This window comes from Amblyomma maculatum, chromosome 8 (genome assembly GCF_055883805.1).
Source record: "Amblyomma maculatum isolate TAMU_Amacu chromosome 8, ASM5588380v1, whole genome shotgun sequence".
Taxonomy (NCBI): Eukaryota; Metazoa; Arthropoda; class Arachnida; order Ixodida; family Ixodidae; genus Amblyomma; species Amblyomma maculatum.
This window is the reverse complement of record NC_139351.1, coordinates 36,309,515-36,323,795: the sequence shown is the minus strand read 5'-3', so window position 1 is coordinate 36,323,795 and position 14,281 is coordinate 36,309,515. Positions and strand designations below refer to the sequence as shown.

The window sequence follows — 14,281 nt, the reverse complement described above, 5'->3', positions numbered from 1 at the left end:
TTCATTTAATCATTTTGAGATGCACTTTGCAATTCACTGCATCTGCACTACTTCTAATGTTCCACCTTTTGCGATATCAAAATTTTATCTTTGTGAATGGTCGTTTCTCATAACTATTGCAACCAGTTTCATTCCTAGTCATTAACTGCTTAAGTAATAACTGCAGATTAATCTAGTCTTCTACTTCCAGTATTTCGCTACCTAATGTAAACTGCTGTTCCCTCCCGAGGCTGTTAAACATTACCTCAGTCTTCTGCATATTGATTTTCAAGCCTCTTTTCCTGTCTAGGTCATCAATCATTCTTTGCAGTTCATCCCCCGGGTTACTTAGCAAGGCAATGTCATCAGCAAATCGCAGATTGCTGAAGTATTCTCCATCTACCCTTATCCCTAACTGCTCCCATTCCAAGTCTCTGAATACTTCCTCTAAACAAGCTGTGAATAGTACTGGGGAGATTGTGTCTCCTTGCCTAACACCTTTCTTTATGGGAATTTTGTTACTTTTTTTATGCAGAACTATGGTTGCTGTGCAGCCACTATATATATCTTCCAGCACTTTCACGTACGGCTCGTCTACCCCGATTTCGCAATGCCTGCATCACCGGCGAGGTTTCAACTGAGTCAAATGCTTTTTCGTAATCAATGAATGCTATGTATAAGGGCTGGTTATATTCCGAGCATTTTTCTATCACCATGTTTATAAGCGTTCTGTTTACGCGCTCAGTCAAGCCATTTGTCTGGGGATGGTATGGCGTCGAATGTCTCGAAGTTACGGCGCATAAATGCATGAGCTCTTCAACATCAGCGATGAATTGTCGGCCCCGATCAGTGATGACAATTCGTGGCGGCCCGTGTCGTAAGATGACTGAGTGCAGCAGGAAAAGCGACACTTGATACGCCGTAGCAGACGGAATAGCGGCGGTTTCACAGTAACGTGTGAGGTAGTCCACGCAGATTGCAATCCAGCGATTTCCATCCAAGGACTTCGGAAACGGGCCTACGAGGTCAATGCCTACTTGATCAAATGGAGCTGTCGGGGTCTTCACAGGATGCGGCAAGCCAGATGGAGTTGAAGTGGGACGTTTGTGGCGTTGACAGTGCTGGCAACTGGCAACGTATTGTTCAATCGTTGAGTGCATTCTGGGCCAGTAAAAGCTTTCTTGAGCACGAAGGAGTGTTCGAACCGATCCCAAATGCCCAGAAGTTGGATCATCATGCATGACACGCAATATGTCAGTGCAAAGTGTCTTGGGAACTACGAGTATGTATCGCTGGCGGACAGGCGAATAACTCTTTTTCGATAAGAGGCCATCACGCACACAAAAACAGCTTGTAGCTGCGCTAGTTTGGGCAGCAGCAAAGAGAGGCTGCAGACTACTATCCCTTTGCTGGTCCGTTTTGAAAACATTTGTGTCGGGGAACGCTGGCTCGAGGGTCGATATATAATTGTCGAAATTGTCGCTGTCAGATCTGGTCGTGGCCATTGGCATCCTAGAAAGACAATCTGCATCTGCATGACGCCTCCCGCTTTTGTACACCACGGCAAAGTCATCCTGCAACCGGAGGGCCCAGCGTGCGAGGCGACCACATGGGTCTTGAAGGTTCCGCAGCCAACGGTGTGAATGATGGTCAGTTACGATAGTAAACGACCGTCCGTACAAATATTAGCGGAAACGCTGCACAGCAAAAACTACAGCCAGGCATTCCTGTTCGGTGACTGTATAGTTTCGCTCTGGCTTGCTCAGGTTACGACTTGCGTACGCGATAACATGCTCTCGTTCATCTTGTCGTTGGACAAGGACTGCCCTGAGACCGATTCCACTAGCGTCCGTGTAAAATTCTGTCACTGCAGCAGGACTGAAGTGATGTAGGATGGGTTTCGATATTAAAAGAAACTTCAGTTGACAGAATGACGTGTCGCAGTCTGGTGTCCAGTCAAAAGTGAAGTTTTTGTTAAGAAGGCACGTCAATGGGTAAGCAACGTAAGCAAAGCGATGTATAAAGCGTCTGAAATACGAACACAACCCTAGAAAACTGCGCAACTCCTCCACTGCCTGCGGGGGTTTAAAAGACTCAACAGCAGCAGTTTTCTGGGGATTCGGCATTACACCATCACCATTGACAAGGTGTCCTAGCACCAGCGCTTGGCACTCTCCAAAGTGGCACTTTTCCGAGTTTAGAATTAAGGCGGCATTGTGCAGACAATTCAAGACCCGTATTAGACGGTCATTGTGTTCTTGGAAGGACTTCCCAAGTTTGACGACATCGTCCAGATAGCAAAGACAAATGTCCCATTTTAAGCCGCGCAAAACTGTGTCCATAAATCGTTCAAATGTGGCAGGCGCATTTCACAGCCCGAATGACATAGCATTAAACTCATAAAGGCCATCTGGCGCTACAAAGGCTGTTTTTTTTTCTTATCTGCAGGGTCCATTGGAATTTGCCAGTAGCCAGATCTGAGATCAAGACAAGAAAAATAGGACACACCAGAGAGGCAGTCGAGGGCGTTGTCTATGCAAGGAAGAAGATAGACGTCCTTTTTCGTAACAGAATTTAGACGCCGGTAATCGACGCAGAATCGCCACGAACTGTCTTTCTTGCGTACGAGAATAACAGGGGCAGCCCAAGGGCTAGATGACTCTTGTATCACCTTCTTCCGTAGCGTGTCCTCCACTTGCTCATGCATGACTTCGCGCTCAGATGGGGACACGCGATATCGCTTTTGACGGATGGGGCGAGCCGAACCAGTGTCGATCGTATGATGGGTCCGAGGTGCAGGGCGAGAGGTTGGTCCATCTGTTTAAGAAAAGTCAAACATAGGCAAAAAGGGTAGAAGAATATCCACAAGAGAATGGCATTGAGGTGAGCTGAGATCAGCGCTGATCATGGGGAAGATCGAAGTTTCATCAGCAGCCGGAGGTACGGTGGCACTTGTAGCATCTGTGACCAAAGCAAACGATGCGGGGCACATCGGGTCCACAGGAGGCAAGCTTCAATTCAGTTGGTAAAGCCACGGGCTCAGACGATGGACTGATTGTCTACACGAAGATCATAAAATGAGGAATAATAACGCTTTTCTTCAGGCATGCTGAGTGAACTGGGTGCACCACGGCCTGAAATGAGGCCTGGTCAAGAAGTGGGGCGGACATGGGTACAAACACGGCAGACAAAGGTAGAACTACTGTGTCTTCGGTAATGTACTTCATTACCGAAGACATTCTTCTTCTTCTTCATTACGGCCACTTTCAAAAAGGGTCGGCAGATGCGAGCCGTCAAAATGAACCTCTTGACTTCGGCAGTCTACGGTAGCGCCACAAAACTTTAAAAAGTTCATTCCTAAAAGGATGTCATGCGTAGAGTGGGATATAAGATGACGAATTCAGCTTGAAAAATTGCACCACCCGCAGACACTTGCGCACTACACACACCCAGAGGCCGCAAAGCCTCTCCACTCATACCACAAAACATTGAAGCACGGTCATATTCAACATTACTTTGCGTCCCAACAAGCGCCTAAACTGATTACTCATCACAGACACAGTCGCACCCATATCCACCAAAGCTAATGTGCACACACCATCAATGAACACAAGAATTTAGTTTTTGAGCATCATAGTTGGAGGGATGTTCGCACACAGTATATTTCCAGCGGCCTCACCCACATTGGTCGCGCTGGTTAATTTTCCTGCCGAGGCGACATGGAGCGCCGCCACGATGATGGAGAACGACGTGCACGGAAGGCGGGTGGGGGAGTAGCACTTCTATCAGATGCAGGGGAATGGTCGCGGAGATTTTCGTTATGGATGTTGTGGTAATACCCACGCGCAGTATTTGATTGCTGAAAAACTAGGCTGTATTGCTGATTGTTGGGTACTGTTGGAGGCGCCGGGCGGTTATAGCTAGGCGGGATCCTACTGCGGCAGTACCTGGCGATGTGACCACCTTCAACGCCACAGTGGCAGCATATCGGTAGGGAAGGTAGAAAATGCTGTTGTGGATAAGAACCAGGTACAGCAGGGCGCATCGTAGGTCTGGCTAAGTGCTCATACTGCTCAGGAATCCTGGTCGATTGAATTGCAGATCTAGGTGCGACATCATACCTTGGGGCGTCAAGCATTGACGCATTCGGGCTGGCAAAATGCATAGGTGGGTAGTCTATAGAAGCTGCAATTTCAGGAGCTTGGGAGAAAGGCTGCACTGCAATCACTTGTGGTGGTGAAGCCGGCTGTCTAGAGACCTTCTGGACAGACTTCAGCAGATTCATGCAGGGGAAGTGTGTTGAGCCGTAGACGTTCTTCCCGCATAATTTGCCGGATAGTCGATGGAAGATCTAGTTGGGCATGGTCATCAAGACTGGCCACGGTAGGCACTTTGGCCAGCTGGCCAAATTTCGCCGCAATTCGGCGTGTTTTGAGAGCTTGAAAGGTGTGGATGTGTCTAATTACATCAGAGACAGTGTTAAGGGTGTCCTTGGCGATTAAAAAGTTGTACACGTTAGCCACGATGGCCTTCAAAATGTGGCCGACTCTGTCTTCCTCGGGCATGTTGGAATTGATACATCTGCATAATCTGAGGATTTTTTCTATATAAGTGGCAAAAGTTTCATCAGGCAATTGAGCTATTTGAGCAAGGGTCTGCTCAGCCCGCTTTTTGCTCGGAACAGAGTCGCCAAAACGCTGTTTTATCTCAGTGGCAAACTGTTCCCAAGTCGTCAAGTTGTCCTCGTTATTCTCAAACCAGGTCATCACTGTGTGAGTTAAAAAGAAAACTACATTTGTTAGCATGGTGGCAGGGTCCCACCGGTTGTACCGACTAAGTCATTGATAATGAAGTAGCCACTTCTCAACGTCCTCACCTTCTTCTCCTGCAAACGGTCGTGGTTCCCGGCAAGGCTGGGACGGAATAGGGCTGAAGGGGACAGGCCTGTCGCCAGCCTGGCTTGCATGGCTAGAGTCGGTGTGGTCCATGATGGTCAGGAGTGGTGGCAGTCTAGCAAGGCGGCGACTACGTTGAAACTCCAGTTGGTCTTGCTGCGCCGTAGGTAGGGATCAAACGGAGCACCTTCCACCAAGTTGTTACGGTGAAATAAGAAAGGAGGTGTTTATTTACAGTGCTGTGGCAGCGGGACAAGGTGAAGCCTACTAGTCCCCAGAAACCAACGCTTCTTCCTCTTTTTCTGACACCATCCCAATCCTTCATCGTCGTCAGTAGCGTGACAATATATAAAATTGAATTTCAGACACTTTTTCATGTTTCGTAATCAACGTACAAATTATATGAACATAACTTGCAGAGTATTCGATTCATATTCGATTCGCTGCTTTCACTATTCAATTCGTATTCGATTCGGTTTTTACCAACATTATTCGTATTCGATTCGCATTGGAAAAGTACTATTCGCACACCTCTAGAAACCACAACAAAATTCCCTTTTGAGTTTCTAAAGATGGCTCCAGCTTGGCTGAGAAAAGCTGCAGTGAACCACCCACCTCGGCCTGCGCCAAACTCGACGAAGCAAGAGTCCCTCGCCAGCAAGCCGTGGTGCTGTGCCAAGCCCAGCAGAGCCGCCTTCTGCCGCAGGTGCTTCTCGGCCACCGCACAGCCAGACAGTGCCTGCAGCTCAGCAGCAAATGCCCCATGCAGCTGCTGCACCTGCTCCTCCGGCACAGGCACCTGCTCTGCAACAGATCGGCCGGTCAGCTCCCGTGCAAAAGTCCAGGTACAAGAGACCTTCCCGGAAAGTTGGATATAAAAACCCCCCTCTCCTCAAATTCATGATGCCATCAAAAATGTTCCATGACTACTGGCTGGAAGGAAAAAGTGGTGTGAATTCGGAGATCAGTTAAGCAAAAAAAAAATACATATATTGATTTATATAAGAATAGCTTTAAATGCAATCTACTAAAGTACTCAATTGCACCTGCATTTGATTTTTTTTCATAGCCAATGTTCAATCTCTCCAGTGGTGTGATCTGTAGTGCCACCCTCCCCTTTAATTGAGGGCCACTAAAGAGAGTGCTGCCTGGAAACTGAGCACTTTTAAAGGAAACACTGCAATGAACTGCAGCTGCAAATGACAGACTCTATGTTTTCCAGACACCAAGCATTCTCTGCTCTGAAACATCTACTCGGGTAGAACTGCTGGGCTAGCTGATTCCCCATACTTGGATTGGCTACAACGCGCAAACTTAAGGACTGGCACATTAGGTGACACAACTGCATAGCTTCGATCACCCTATGTATTACAAAATCATACTGCAGCCCCAATACAGACACTCAAATGAGCTACTATGTATGATGATGTTCCTCCATCTATCCATCTACTATACTGTCGGCCCCAAAAAAATGTTATCACAAAGGGCCAACATTTTCAGACAAAGGTTACGCACACAAGATAAAAAGCTAATGAAGTGACAAAAATAAATAGCAATAATGTAAAGAGAACACACAGCCAATAATTACAATCATTTTTTTGAAAATGAAGGAGCCCCAAGAACAATTTGCAGGAGCAGTCCTTTTGCTTCAGTCTAAACACAGCTATGTAGAGTGATGATGCAAAGCTGTTGACTGGGTGAGCTGAATGGCATCACAGAGAAGCTGAGAGACAGCACATGGAAAAAATAACCTTACGTAGGAGTTGGGTGAAGGATGTACGCACATGGCAATACATTAGCGTGCCTACGTTTAGAAAAGCAAGTTCCAAGAAAAACAGCATGAAGCATGTGCCAAGAGTGAGATATTGTTTCAGGCTAGTGATGACGTTTGCAAATGTAACAAAATTAGGATCGTTCACAGAGTATTTAAATAATTGCTGGCTTAGTTGAAATTAGCAAGCATTCATTTCCGACTCCTTGATGGCCAGCCCAGCACTTTATCACTTCGCTTGGCCACCTGGATGGACTCTGAGCAGCGCCAGACACTGTAATGGGCTTTCAATGACAGAAACACTGCCCCCATTCCATGACAGCACTCTCCCCAAAGCACACATGATAAACATTCTTGGAAATCCAACTACAACATTCTCACTGTTGTCAAAGGGAAAGCGCCAGCACTACATCCATCCAACTGAGCCACAGCAGTAGAAAGGAAATTTTCCTTTAAACATTCGCAACTGAAGAAAAACTCCCCCTTGAGGTGTGAACCGTCCAACCCAGGATATCTCACAAATGGCTGAACAGGTCCCACAGTGTGAGGTGAGTTAGTCCTTATTACACCAACTTAAAAAAAAAAAAAGATAGGCATGTGTGCCCTCTATTATCACTTGTGGAATTAACAATTTCAATCGTCTGAATGTGGCCAGAATTGAAGCCACAGCTTGGCCTTCAGCCTTAGCATGGCTACTTTACTCATTGCGCTGCATAATACAGTACTTTTACTTTAGTCATTCCCTATTTCACCCTTCAAAGAAGCTTTCAATCATCTGGCAGATCGATGTAAGCACGTAAGCCTGCTAAGCTGGATGATACTCAGCACCCTCTCATTAATAATACACCAAAATTTTTCTGTCACCAGTTAAATTAGTATTATTGACGACAAATCCTACGTCTGGTTCTTATCTGTTCACAAAAACATTATTTACCGCCCATCAGTAATCCTCATATATTGGGTGTTTCAGTGAACACTTTAAAAAATTCCTGAAGATAGGGGGTAGACAACAGAAATAAAAAGGCCTTTAGAACGAGTTTTCTGCCCCAGCGGACACAACAGGCTCGAAAACTTCTCTGACTATCCAGTTAAATAAAACCTACTAATTAACTTTGTGTTTCTTGCAGTTGAGTGGTTAGTCTCAATGGGAAGTTCAAGCCATGAACAAGATAATTTTCTAAAGCCCCGCAGCATGAGGCAATCAGACACTTTTTTTCTTTAAATAACCGAAACCAAGCGCGAGAAACACGCAGGAAGCTCAGTACACAAGCAACGTCCGGTGATAAAACAATGCCAAATTCGGACTGCCTGCTCTACTATCACATGTCATGCACTTTATTTCACTCTGCTGCCCTTAGAAATGATGACCACGTAGATGGAAGTGACTGGCCTTTCACATGCACCACGTTGTGAGGAGAAAGAATGTACATGACAGGGCGTAATACTACTTGCAGTTTGAACTAAGTGCCGTTGGCACTGCTGACGTCAGTACTGGACATTACCTCTGTACCCAGCTTTCTGCCAGTCTCTTCGAAACATCAAATTTCCTGACTCTGCACAGCATTAAACAAAACTTTTTTTCCTTTCAAAAACTGATACAATATTCTCTTGTTCACAGCTTCGAACTCCCCAATAGGACTAACCACCCAACTGCAATAACTAAAATGTTAATTAGCAGGTCTTAGTTATTTACCTGGATATTTAGAAGACTTTTATAGCATAGTGTGTCCGCCACCACAATGGACAGTTTGTTCCTGAAAATATCGTTTTCTATTCTGAATCCACTATTTCAGGAATTTCTGAAAGTTTTCACTCAAACACTTGGTAAATAAGTCAGAAGTGACTTCAGGTCAATACAGAAAGAATAACTGAAACTGGGCAGTGTGCAATTAAAATCAATCTGAGGTTAAAATTGTGTTTTGGAAGTCAGAAGTGACTTCAGGTCAATACAGAAAGAATAACTGAAACTGGGCAATGTGCAATTAAAATCAATCTGAGGTTAAAATTGTGTTTTGGGAGATGTACTTATAAGGTTCTCTTGCAAAGGTGGTCATATAACACACATACCAGTACACTTCCATTCACACCCCTTCACTGCCCTATATAGGCGTTCGAATTGACAGCACTATGCACCAAAAAAATTGTACACAACTGTCTTTCTTTGGTGAATGCATCCCAAAAAAAACACAGCTTTTCTAAATCATCTAGCACACATACCACTCTGGTATACCTCTGTCTGAAGCCTATCCTAAACAAATCAACCAAGAATAGCAGTCAAGCATGATTACATACCATCAAAAATTTTGTCGATTTTTTGGATGATCGTCAGCAGTTTTTCATCTCCAACATCCTTCAATGTGACCTAAGCAAAAGAGGGAAGAAAAAAATGCCTTTCTTATACATTTCATTTGTATAAGAATATAAGAACAGCTATACGCCCCGTGCATCGCCTATAGGGGTGCCACCAAAAGCCGCCTAGCGGTCATTTTCAAAAGTATTTCCGGGATACGAGTCACTGCTCATGTGCCACTGCGAGGATTGGCGATGTTCGCAGGGGCTATTTCTTTTTTCAGCAGCTGCCGATTTTTTTATGGCAGCCTGAAGCATAAAGTTAAGGTTGGCCTTTGTGTAAAGACAAAAACATTGATGATGCTGCAGCCATCTGGGAGAAGCTAATGCGTACACGCGCCCATTCTAGAAACAAGGATTAAATGGCCAGCTGCATTTTCGAGCCCTGCTTTTCTGTGGGTATGCCACATCGACTGACCAATTACTTTAACTGAATAATTGTTGTTTATTTCTTTTTCATTTACCCTGCCTTTGCCTTGCAAGCTCTTTTAATATGTGCTCATAGTGACATGCCTCGATCCAATATATGAGACATTTTGTACCACCCGCCATTACACCGTGCCAGCACCGCTTTCTTATAGACATATCGCTTCATTGGCCGAATTCCCAAGACTTTAATGCTATGTCGCTAATGTTCCCATATCGCCAAAAATTTGTCGTCGTCGTCATTCGCCGTGAACAAAAAATCTGGATGAAAAATTCAGGAGCAGCTTGAAATGTTCAGATTAACGCAAAATTTCTCAAGGAAGTTCCCTAACTGAAGGAAGGTAATTGAGCAGAAATGAAAGCTGAGTCAACTTTAAGTGGGGGGCGTAAGTCAATCCCAAGACTTTTGTGTTGCGAGACAGACACACGCTCATAGGTCGCGAAGGCTCGCATGGTTCAAGCTGAATAAAGGCAGACTTACTGAATTCACAATGTGAACGGGGTCCGACAACACAATCACGTAATGATATTAATAGACAATGCTTAAATAAGCGTCCCGATGATTAAAGCATCCCTCACGGGAGCCAGGTCCGCATGGGCACCATGTATAACTCTATGAAAAGAGTAATGTTTCTTAGTTTTTTTGTTTTTTTTATCCTCTCTGATGTGATACTTTTTGCCTCTTATGCTGTACACTGCTGTTGTCAGGCCTGTCCGGTATAGTGGTGCAGTAGTTTTGTTATAGGCATCTTCTTCTAGCATTTCTCTTAGTGCGCCTTTTTGGGATTGATATCACTGTATAGTGACAGACTGCTTTTGCATCAGTCTAGGTTCTCAAGCATTTTTCTTTTTCTTTTGTTTTGCCTAGGCTATACCTTTTTTCCCTTTCTCTCTCACCTGTGTTTGGTTTATGAGCACTTTCTCTTGTTTTTTTCTGTTACATTCTTCTGCTCCTTATTAAAGCTTTTTTTCTCTTTCTGGATTTTTATGAACCTACTAATTACAATGCCGTAGGAGACTGCCAAGCTCTATTTTCCACCTCATTTTATTTCTATTTCATTTCTATTTGTTGTGGACTGTCCTGCTTACTATTTTACTCCAGTCTGTCTCTCACAGCACTTTCTTGTCATTTTTTGTATATCCACTGAGGCTGAGAGGTTGAGGTTATCGCAGACTACAGGTAGGATTAGCCTTGCGAGTTCAGCCAGCAGTTTGTATATCCGTTGTTTTGCTGCTGTTCTTAGCTTTTCCAGTTCTGCTTCCTGTTTTTGTCTTGTTTGCAGGTCTGGATGCTACCTTCTGGAAGTTTGTATTTTTTTTTTATGCCAGCATAGACCCTCTTGCAACTCGGACCTCGTTTTCATTTTATTATTATTATTTCACTGTTTAAAAAAAAAATTTTTTTTTTTTAATTGTGAGCTTTTGCTCCCTTTTATTTATTTTTAATTGGCTTCAAGCCCGGTATAGCTTTTGCTGGCACGGGCTCTATCTCTTTTCTTTTTTTCTTTTTTTTTTCTTTTTAGTTGCTCAAGAGGAGAAATAAAATGTGCAAAATGGGCTTAGCCGTAATAATGGATCGGACCGCGGTGATGACACATTTTATAGCGTATACAGACGGAAATGGATGAAACGCCACAAAACGAGCGCTTACAATCTTCTCATCATAAAGCTTATGTGCTTAGGTAAGTAAGAGAACAAAATATATAGAGATGCTGCTCTTAACAAGTACCGCTTATAGGCCATAGATGCATGTATGATGCGCTCGGAGCACCATGTTTACTTAATTAAGCTTCGTACCTGATGCTCGTCATGTCCGTCTTTACTTTGCACTCATGACCTATTAATGGCTTCTAAAATTAAGTGCCATAAAAATACGCAGCACAGCACTAAGTAAGTGAACTATTAAAGGTTTATTCAGTAACCAACTATAATATTTTTTCTGTACCTAAACGCGAATAATAACACTCTTCAGAAAATTCACGATGATTCGCCGATATTTGAAATGCTTCAATACCGAATATGAGACGGGAATGACAAGCGATTTGTTAACGCGAAGTGAACTCGTAAAGTACACTCTAGGTCGTATTGCTCGCCGAGCTGGGACAAGTAAATACAACCTCCGGAGCATTTTTTATCACTTTCGAAGATTTACCCAAGGCAAAACTATCGCTGGAGATGCCCCATAGTTTGTGTCACAGTGAGTTGGCAGCATATTCAGTTTATGCAACGATGCAAGCGCAGCGGGAAAACTAATCCATGACACAAGGATTGCATAGAAACACACGGCTAGCAGATGACGCGGCCGGCTCCGCCCTCGGATTTATTTTCAACTCCGCCAACCGTGCCGTGGCCAGCGCTTTGCATGGGGCGTATAGGCCTGCGTATAGGGGTGCCACTGAAAGCCACCTAGTGGCTGTATTCATAAGCAAGTCCAGGAGATGAGCTGCCACTGCTCTACCATCACTGCAAAGACAGCTGATGTCCGTGACTTCAATGTTTCATTTTGTTTCCTCACTCATGCCGATTTCCTCTACAGTAACCCGCAGCATAAAAGATGACCCTGCGTGTAGGAGTGAGAAACAGCATTGCAGAAAATTCGTCATCGCCATTTGTCAACAACAAACAATCCTGACGGAACAATTCAGGATGAGGTCAAAATATTTCAACTGGTGCCAAATTTGTAGGAAAATGCATGTAACCAAAGGAAAATACTTGAGTGATAAAGAAAACTAAGTTAATTTGGGTGGGGATTATAATCGACCCAGTACTTTCAGGCTGTGAAACCGCCTGCTGATCTGACACACAGCTGATCCGAAACTACTGATCTGACACAATTACTTGTCGGTTCCACTGTTGCCAAATTAACAGTTTTGCTGCTAAATTCAGTGGGTTTTTACGCTGTTTAACGGGCACAAATGTTGCACGGTGGAAGGCAGGATTTGCAGTGGGTTTAAAGACTGTTTAGCTTCGTTTATTGGCAGTTTTGGTTTGGTAGTCCTAAAATTATTGTTTAGAATAGGACAAGTTCTTTGAAAATATATTCATTTCTGCACGAGCACATCACTCTGAGCATACGACATCACTGGGATCTCAAAGTGGCGATATATTCAAAAACCCCCAAAGCACATCAAGACTGCTGATGCAGTCTTGATGTGCTTCCCTGTCCGACCTGTCCGACGAACTGGGAACTTTAAAATATGTGCAGATGTTTACGAAAGAGGGGCTGCAGACCCTAAGTTTAAAGGAGAAATCCCTGCAATTCAACTGCAATGAAAGAAGCCCACTCTCGTCAGCTTAAACAGCCTCGGGAGCACAGCCACTCTCAGAGATGAGGTGAACTGGTACAGGGATAGATGCTTCCGACGAAAATCCCTTCTTCATGGTGACCGAGTTTCCCTTCTCCTAGCTGATGCTGCCCTGGTAGAGTGCAGGACGCGTGTTCAGTCACCAAAACATAAATTGCAAACAGGGAGCTAATGAGAATAGAGATGACAAATCCCATCTTAATTATTCAGGCCGGACTCTGAAGGGAGAGTACATGCTGCTCAAACTACAAACTGCTCGTAAATGCAGGTCGAACAATTAGCCCAAAATGAATGTGTACGCCGAGATCAGTGCTGCAACCTCGCCTGGAACCGACAGTACGAACTGAAAATTGCCTGCAGAGTACTCCTAAACTAAGATGAAACAGATGACGTCTATATGTGAGTGGAAGTGCCTGCAGGCAGCAGTTTGTAGTCAAGACATACAGTAAAAACACACATATAATACAGTAAAACCTGCATAATTTTATCATGTCAGATTTCCCCCTTGTATTATATGCAGATCCAAAAAAATTTCTGCCTAAATTCGCTGTTCAGGCCTCGTTATTATTCAGCGCTATCAGCATCAGGCTTCCAGCAAGTGGAGGCGTTATCTAGTGATGGGGTAGGCCGTCTGTTTCGATGGTTTCGGTTTCACCACGTTGACGCCGCGATCATCGCGACCACGGTGCCCGCGACGCGCACGCAGCCCGAAACAGGCTGAGCACACTTCACGGATGTCTCACGGGTCTCTCCAGCCATGCTGCTGTGCCCTATAACCAAATCGCGGACGCCTGACCAGAACTCCCAAGGAGTGCATCGGTTGCGCTTTTGGGAAATGCGGGATATTGTGAAAAAGATTTTACAGAAAGCTGTCTCGAGCAAGGGACTTTCGGCAGACGATACAAGTACTGGACGACGACGATCGCAAAAACTCATAATCTGAAAATACTTCGGGGACACACATGCCGCGTGACTGCGTGCAGTGCTAGACGCGACAGGCACGAGCGCGGAGAGGCACGAGTGCGGCACATGGTGACCGGCTGCTCGTGCGCTGCCATCCTGCGTCCGAGCTGAAAGCGACCTACTGGTTTTAAAACAGCCGGACGACCGATTAGCGGCGCCAATGTGAGGTGCTCTTCTTATCACGGGGTGAAATTCCCCGATCATGTATGTAAGCGCGAGAAAGCGAGCGATACAGCAGCGGCACATGAAGGTCTGTTCGTGGCACTATTAGAGAGGTTTAGTTTACCGTGATTCGCAATCCGGCACTGTGGCCTTTTACTGCGCATGGGCGGGGCGCACAAGCTGATTGGTCCCAAAGCGGCAGCTCTATGTGCCGATAGCAAGTATGTGGTGCCACCTATTGGCGTCAAAGGGATCTGGGCATGCACAGTGGAACGCGGAGTGGCAGATCACGGTAAACTAAAGCTCTCTATTGTCGCATGATGTAGGATAGCGTTCGACGCAAAGGCGCGTACGATTCATGTGACAACCGTGAAATGCAGTGCAAATAAATATCGTATTTACTCACATAATGAGCCCACTCGCGTAATGAG

The 14,281-nt window shown here is 45.0% G+C and overlaps 1 protein-coding gene across 1 annotated transcript in view; it reads right to left on the bottom strand.

Annotated features, from left to right (window-relative positions):
* The window catches only part of LOC146180981 (tRNA:m(4)X modification enzyme TRM13 homolog), a 94,246-nt gene that overhangs the window by 56,643 nt on the left and 23,322 nt on the right, over positions 1-14,281 (bottom strand). Inside the window, exons 6-7 of the mRNA XM_084576210.1 lie at positions 8,938-9,007; positions 5,490-5,678 (exon numbers count right to left, since the gene is read on the bottom strand). Of these exons, the coding sequence (XP_084432336.1) occupies positions 5,490-5,678; positions 8,938-9,007 (259 nt within the window). The remainder of the gene's footprint in view (positions 1-5,489; positions 5,679-8,937; positions 9,008-14,281) is intronic.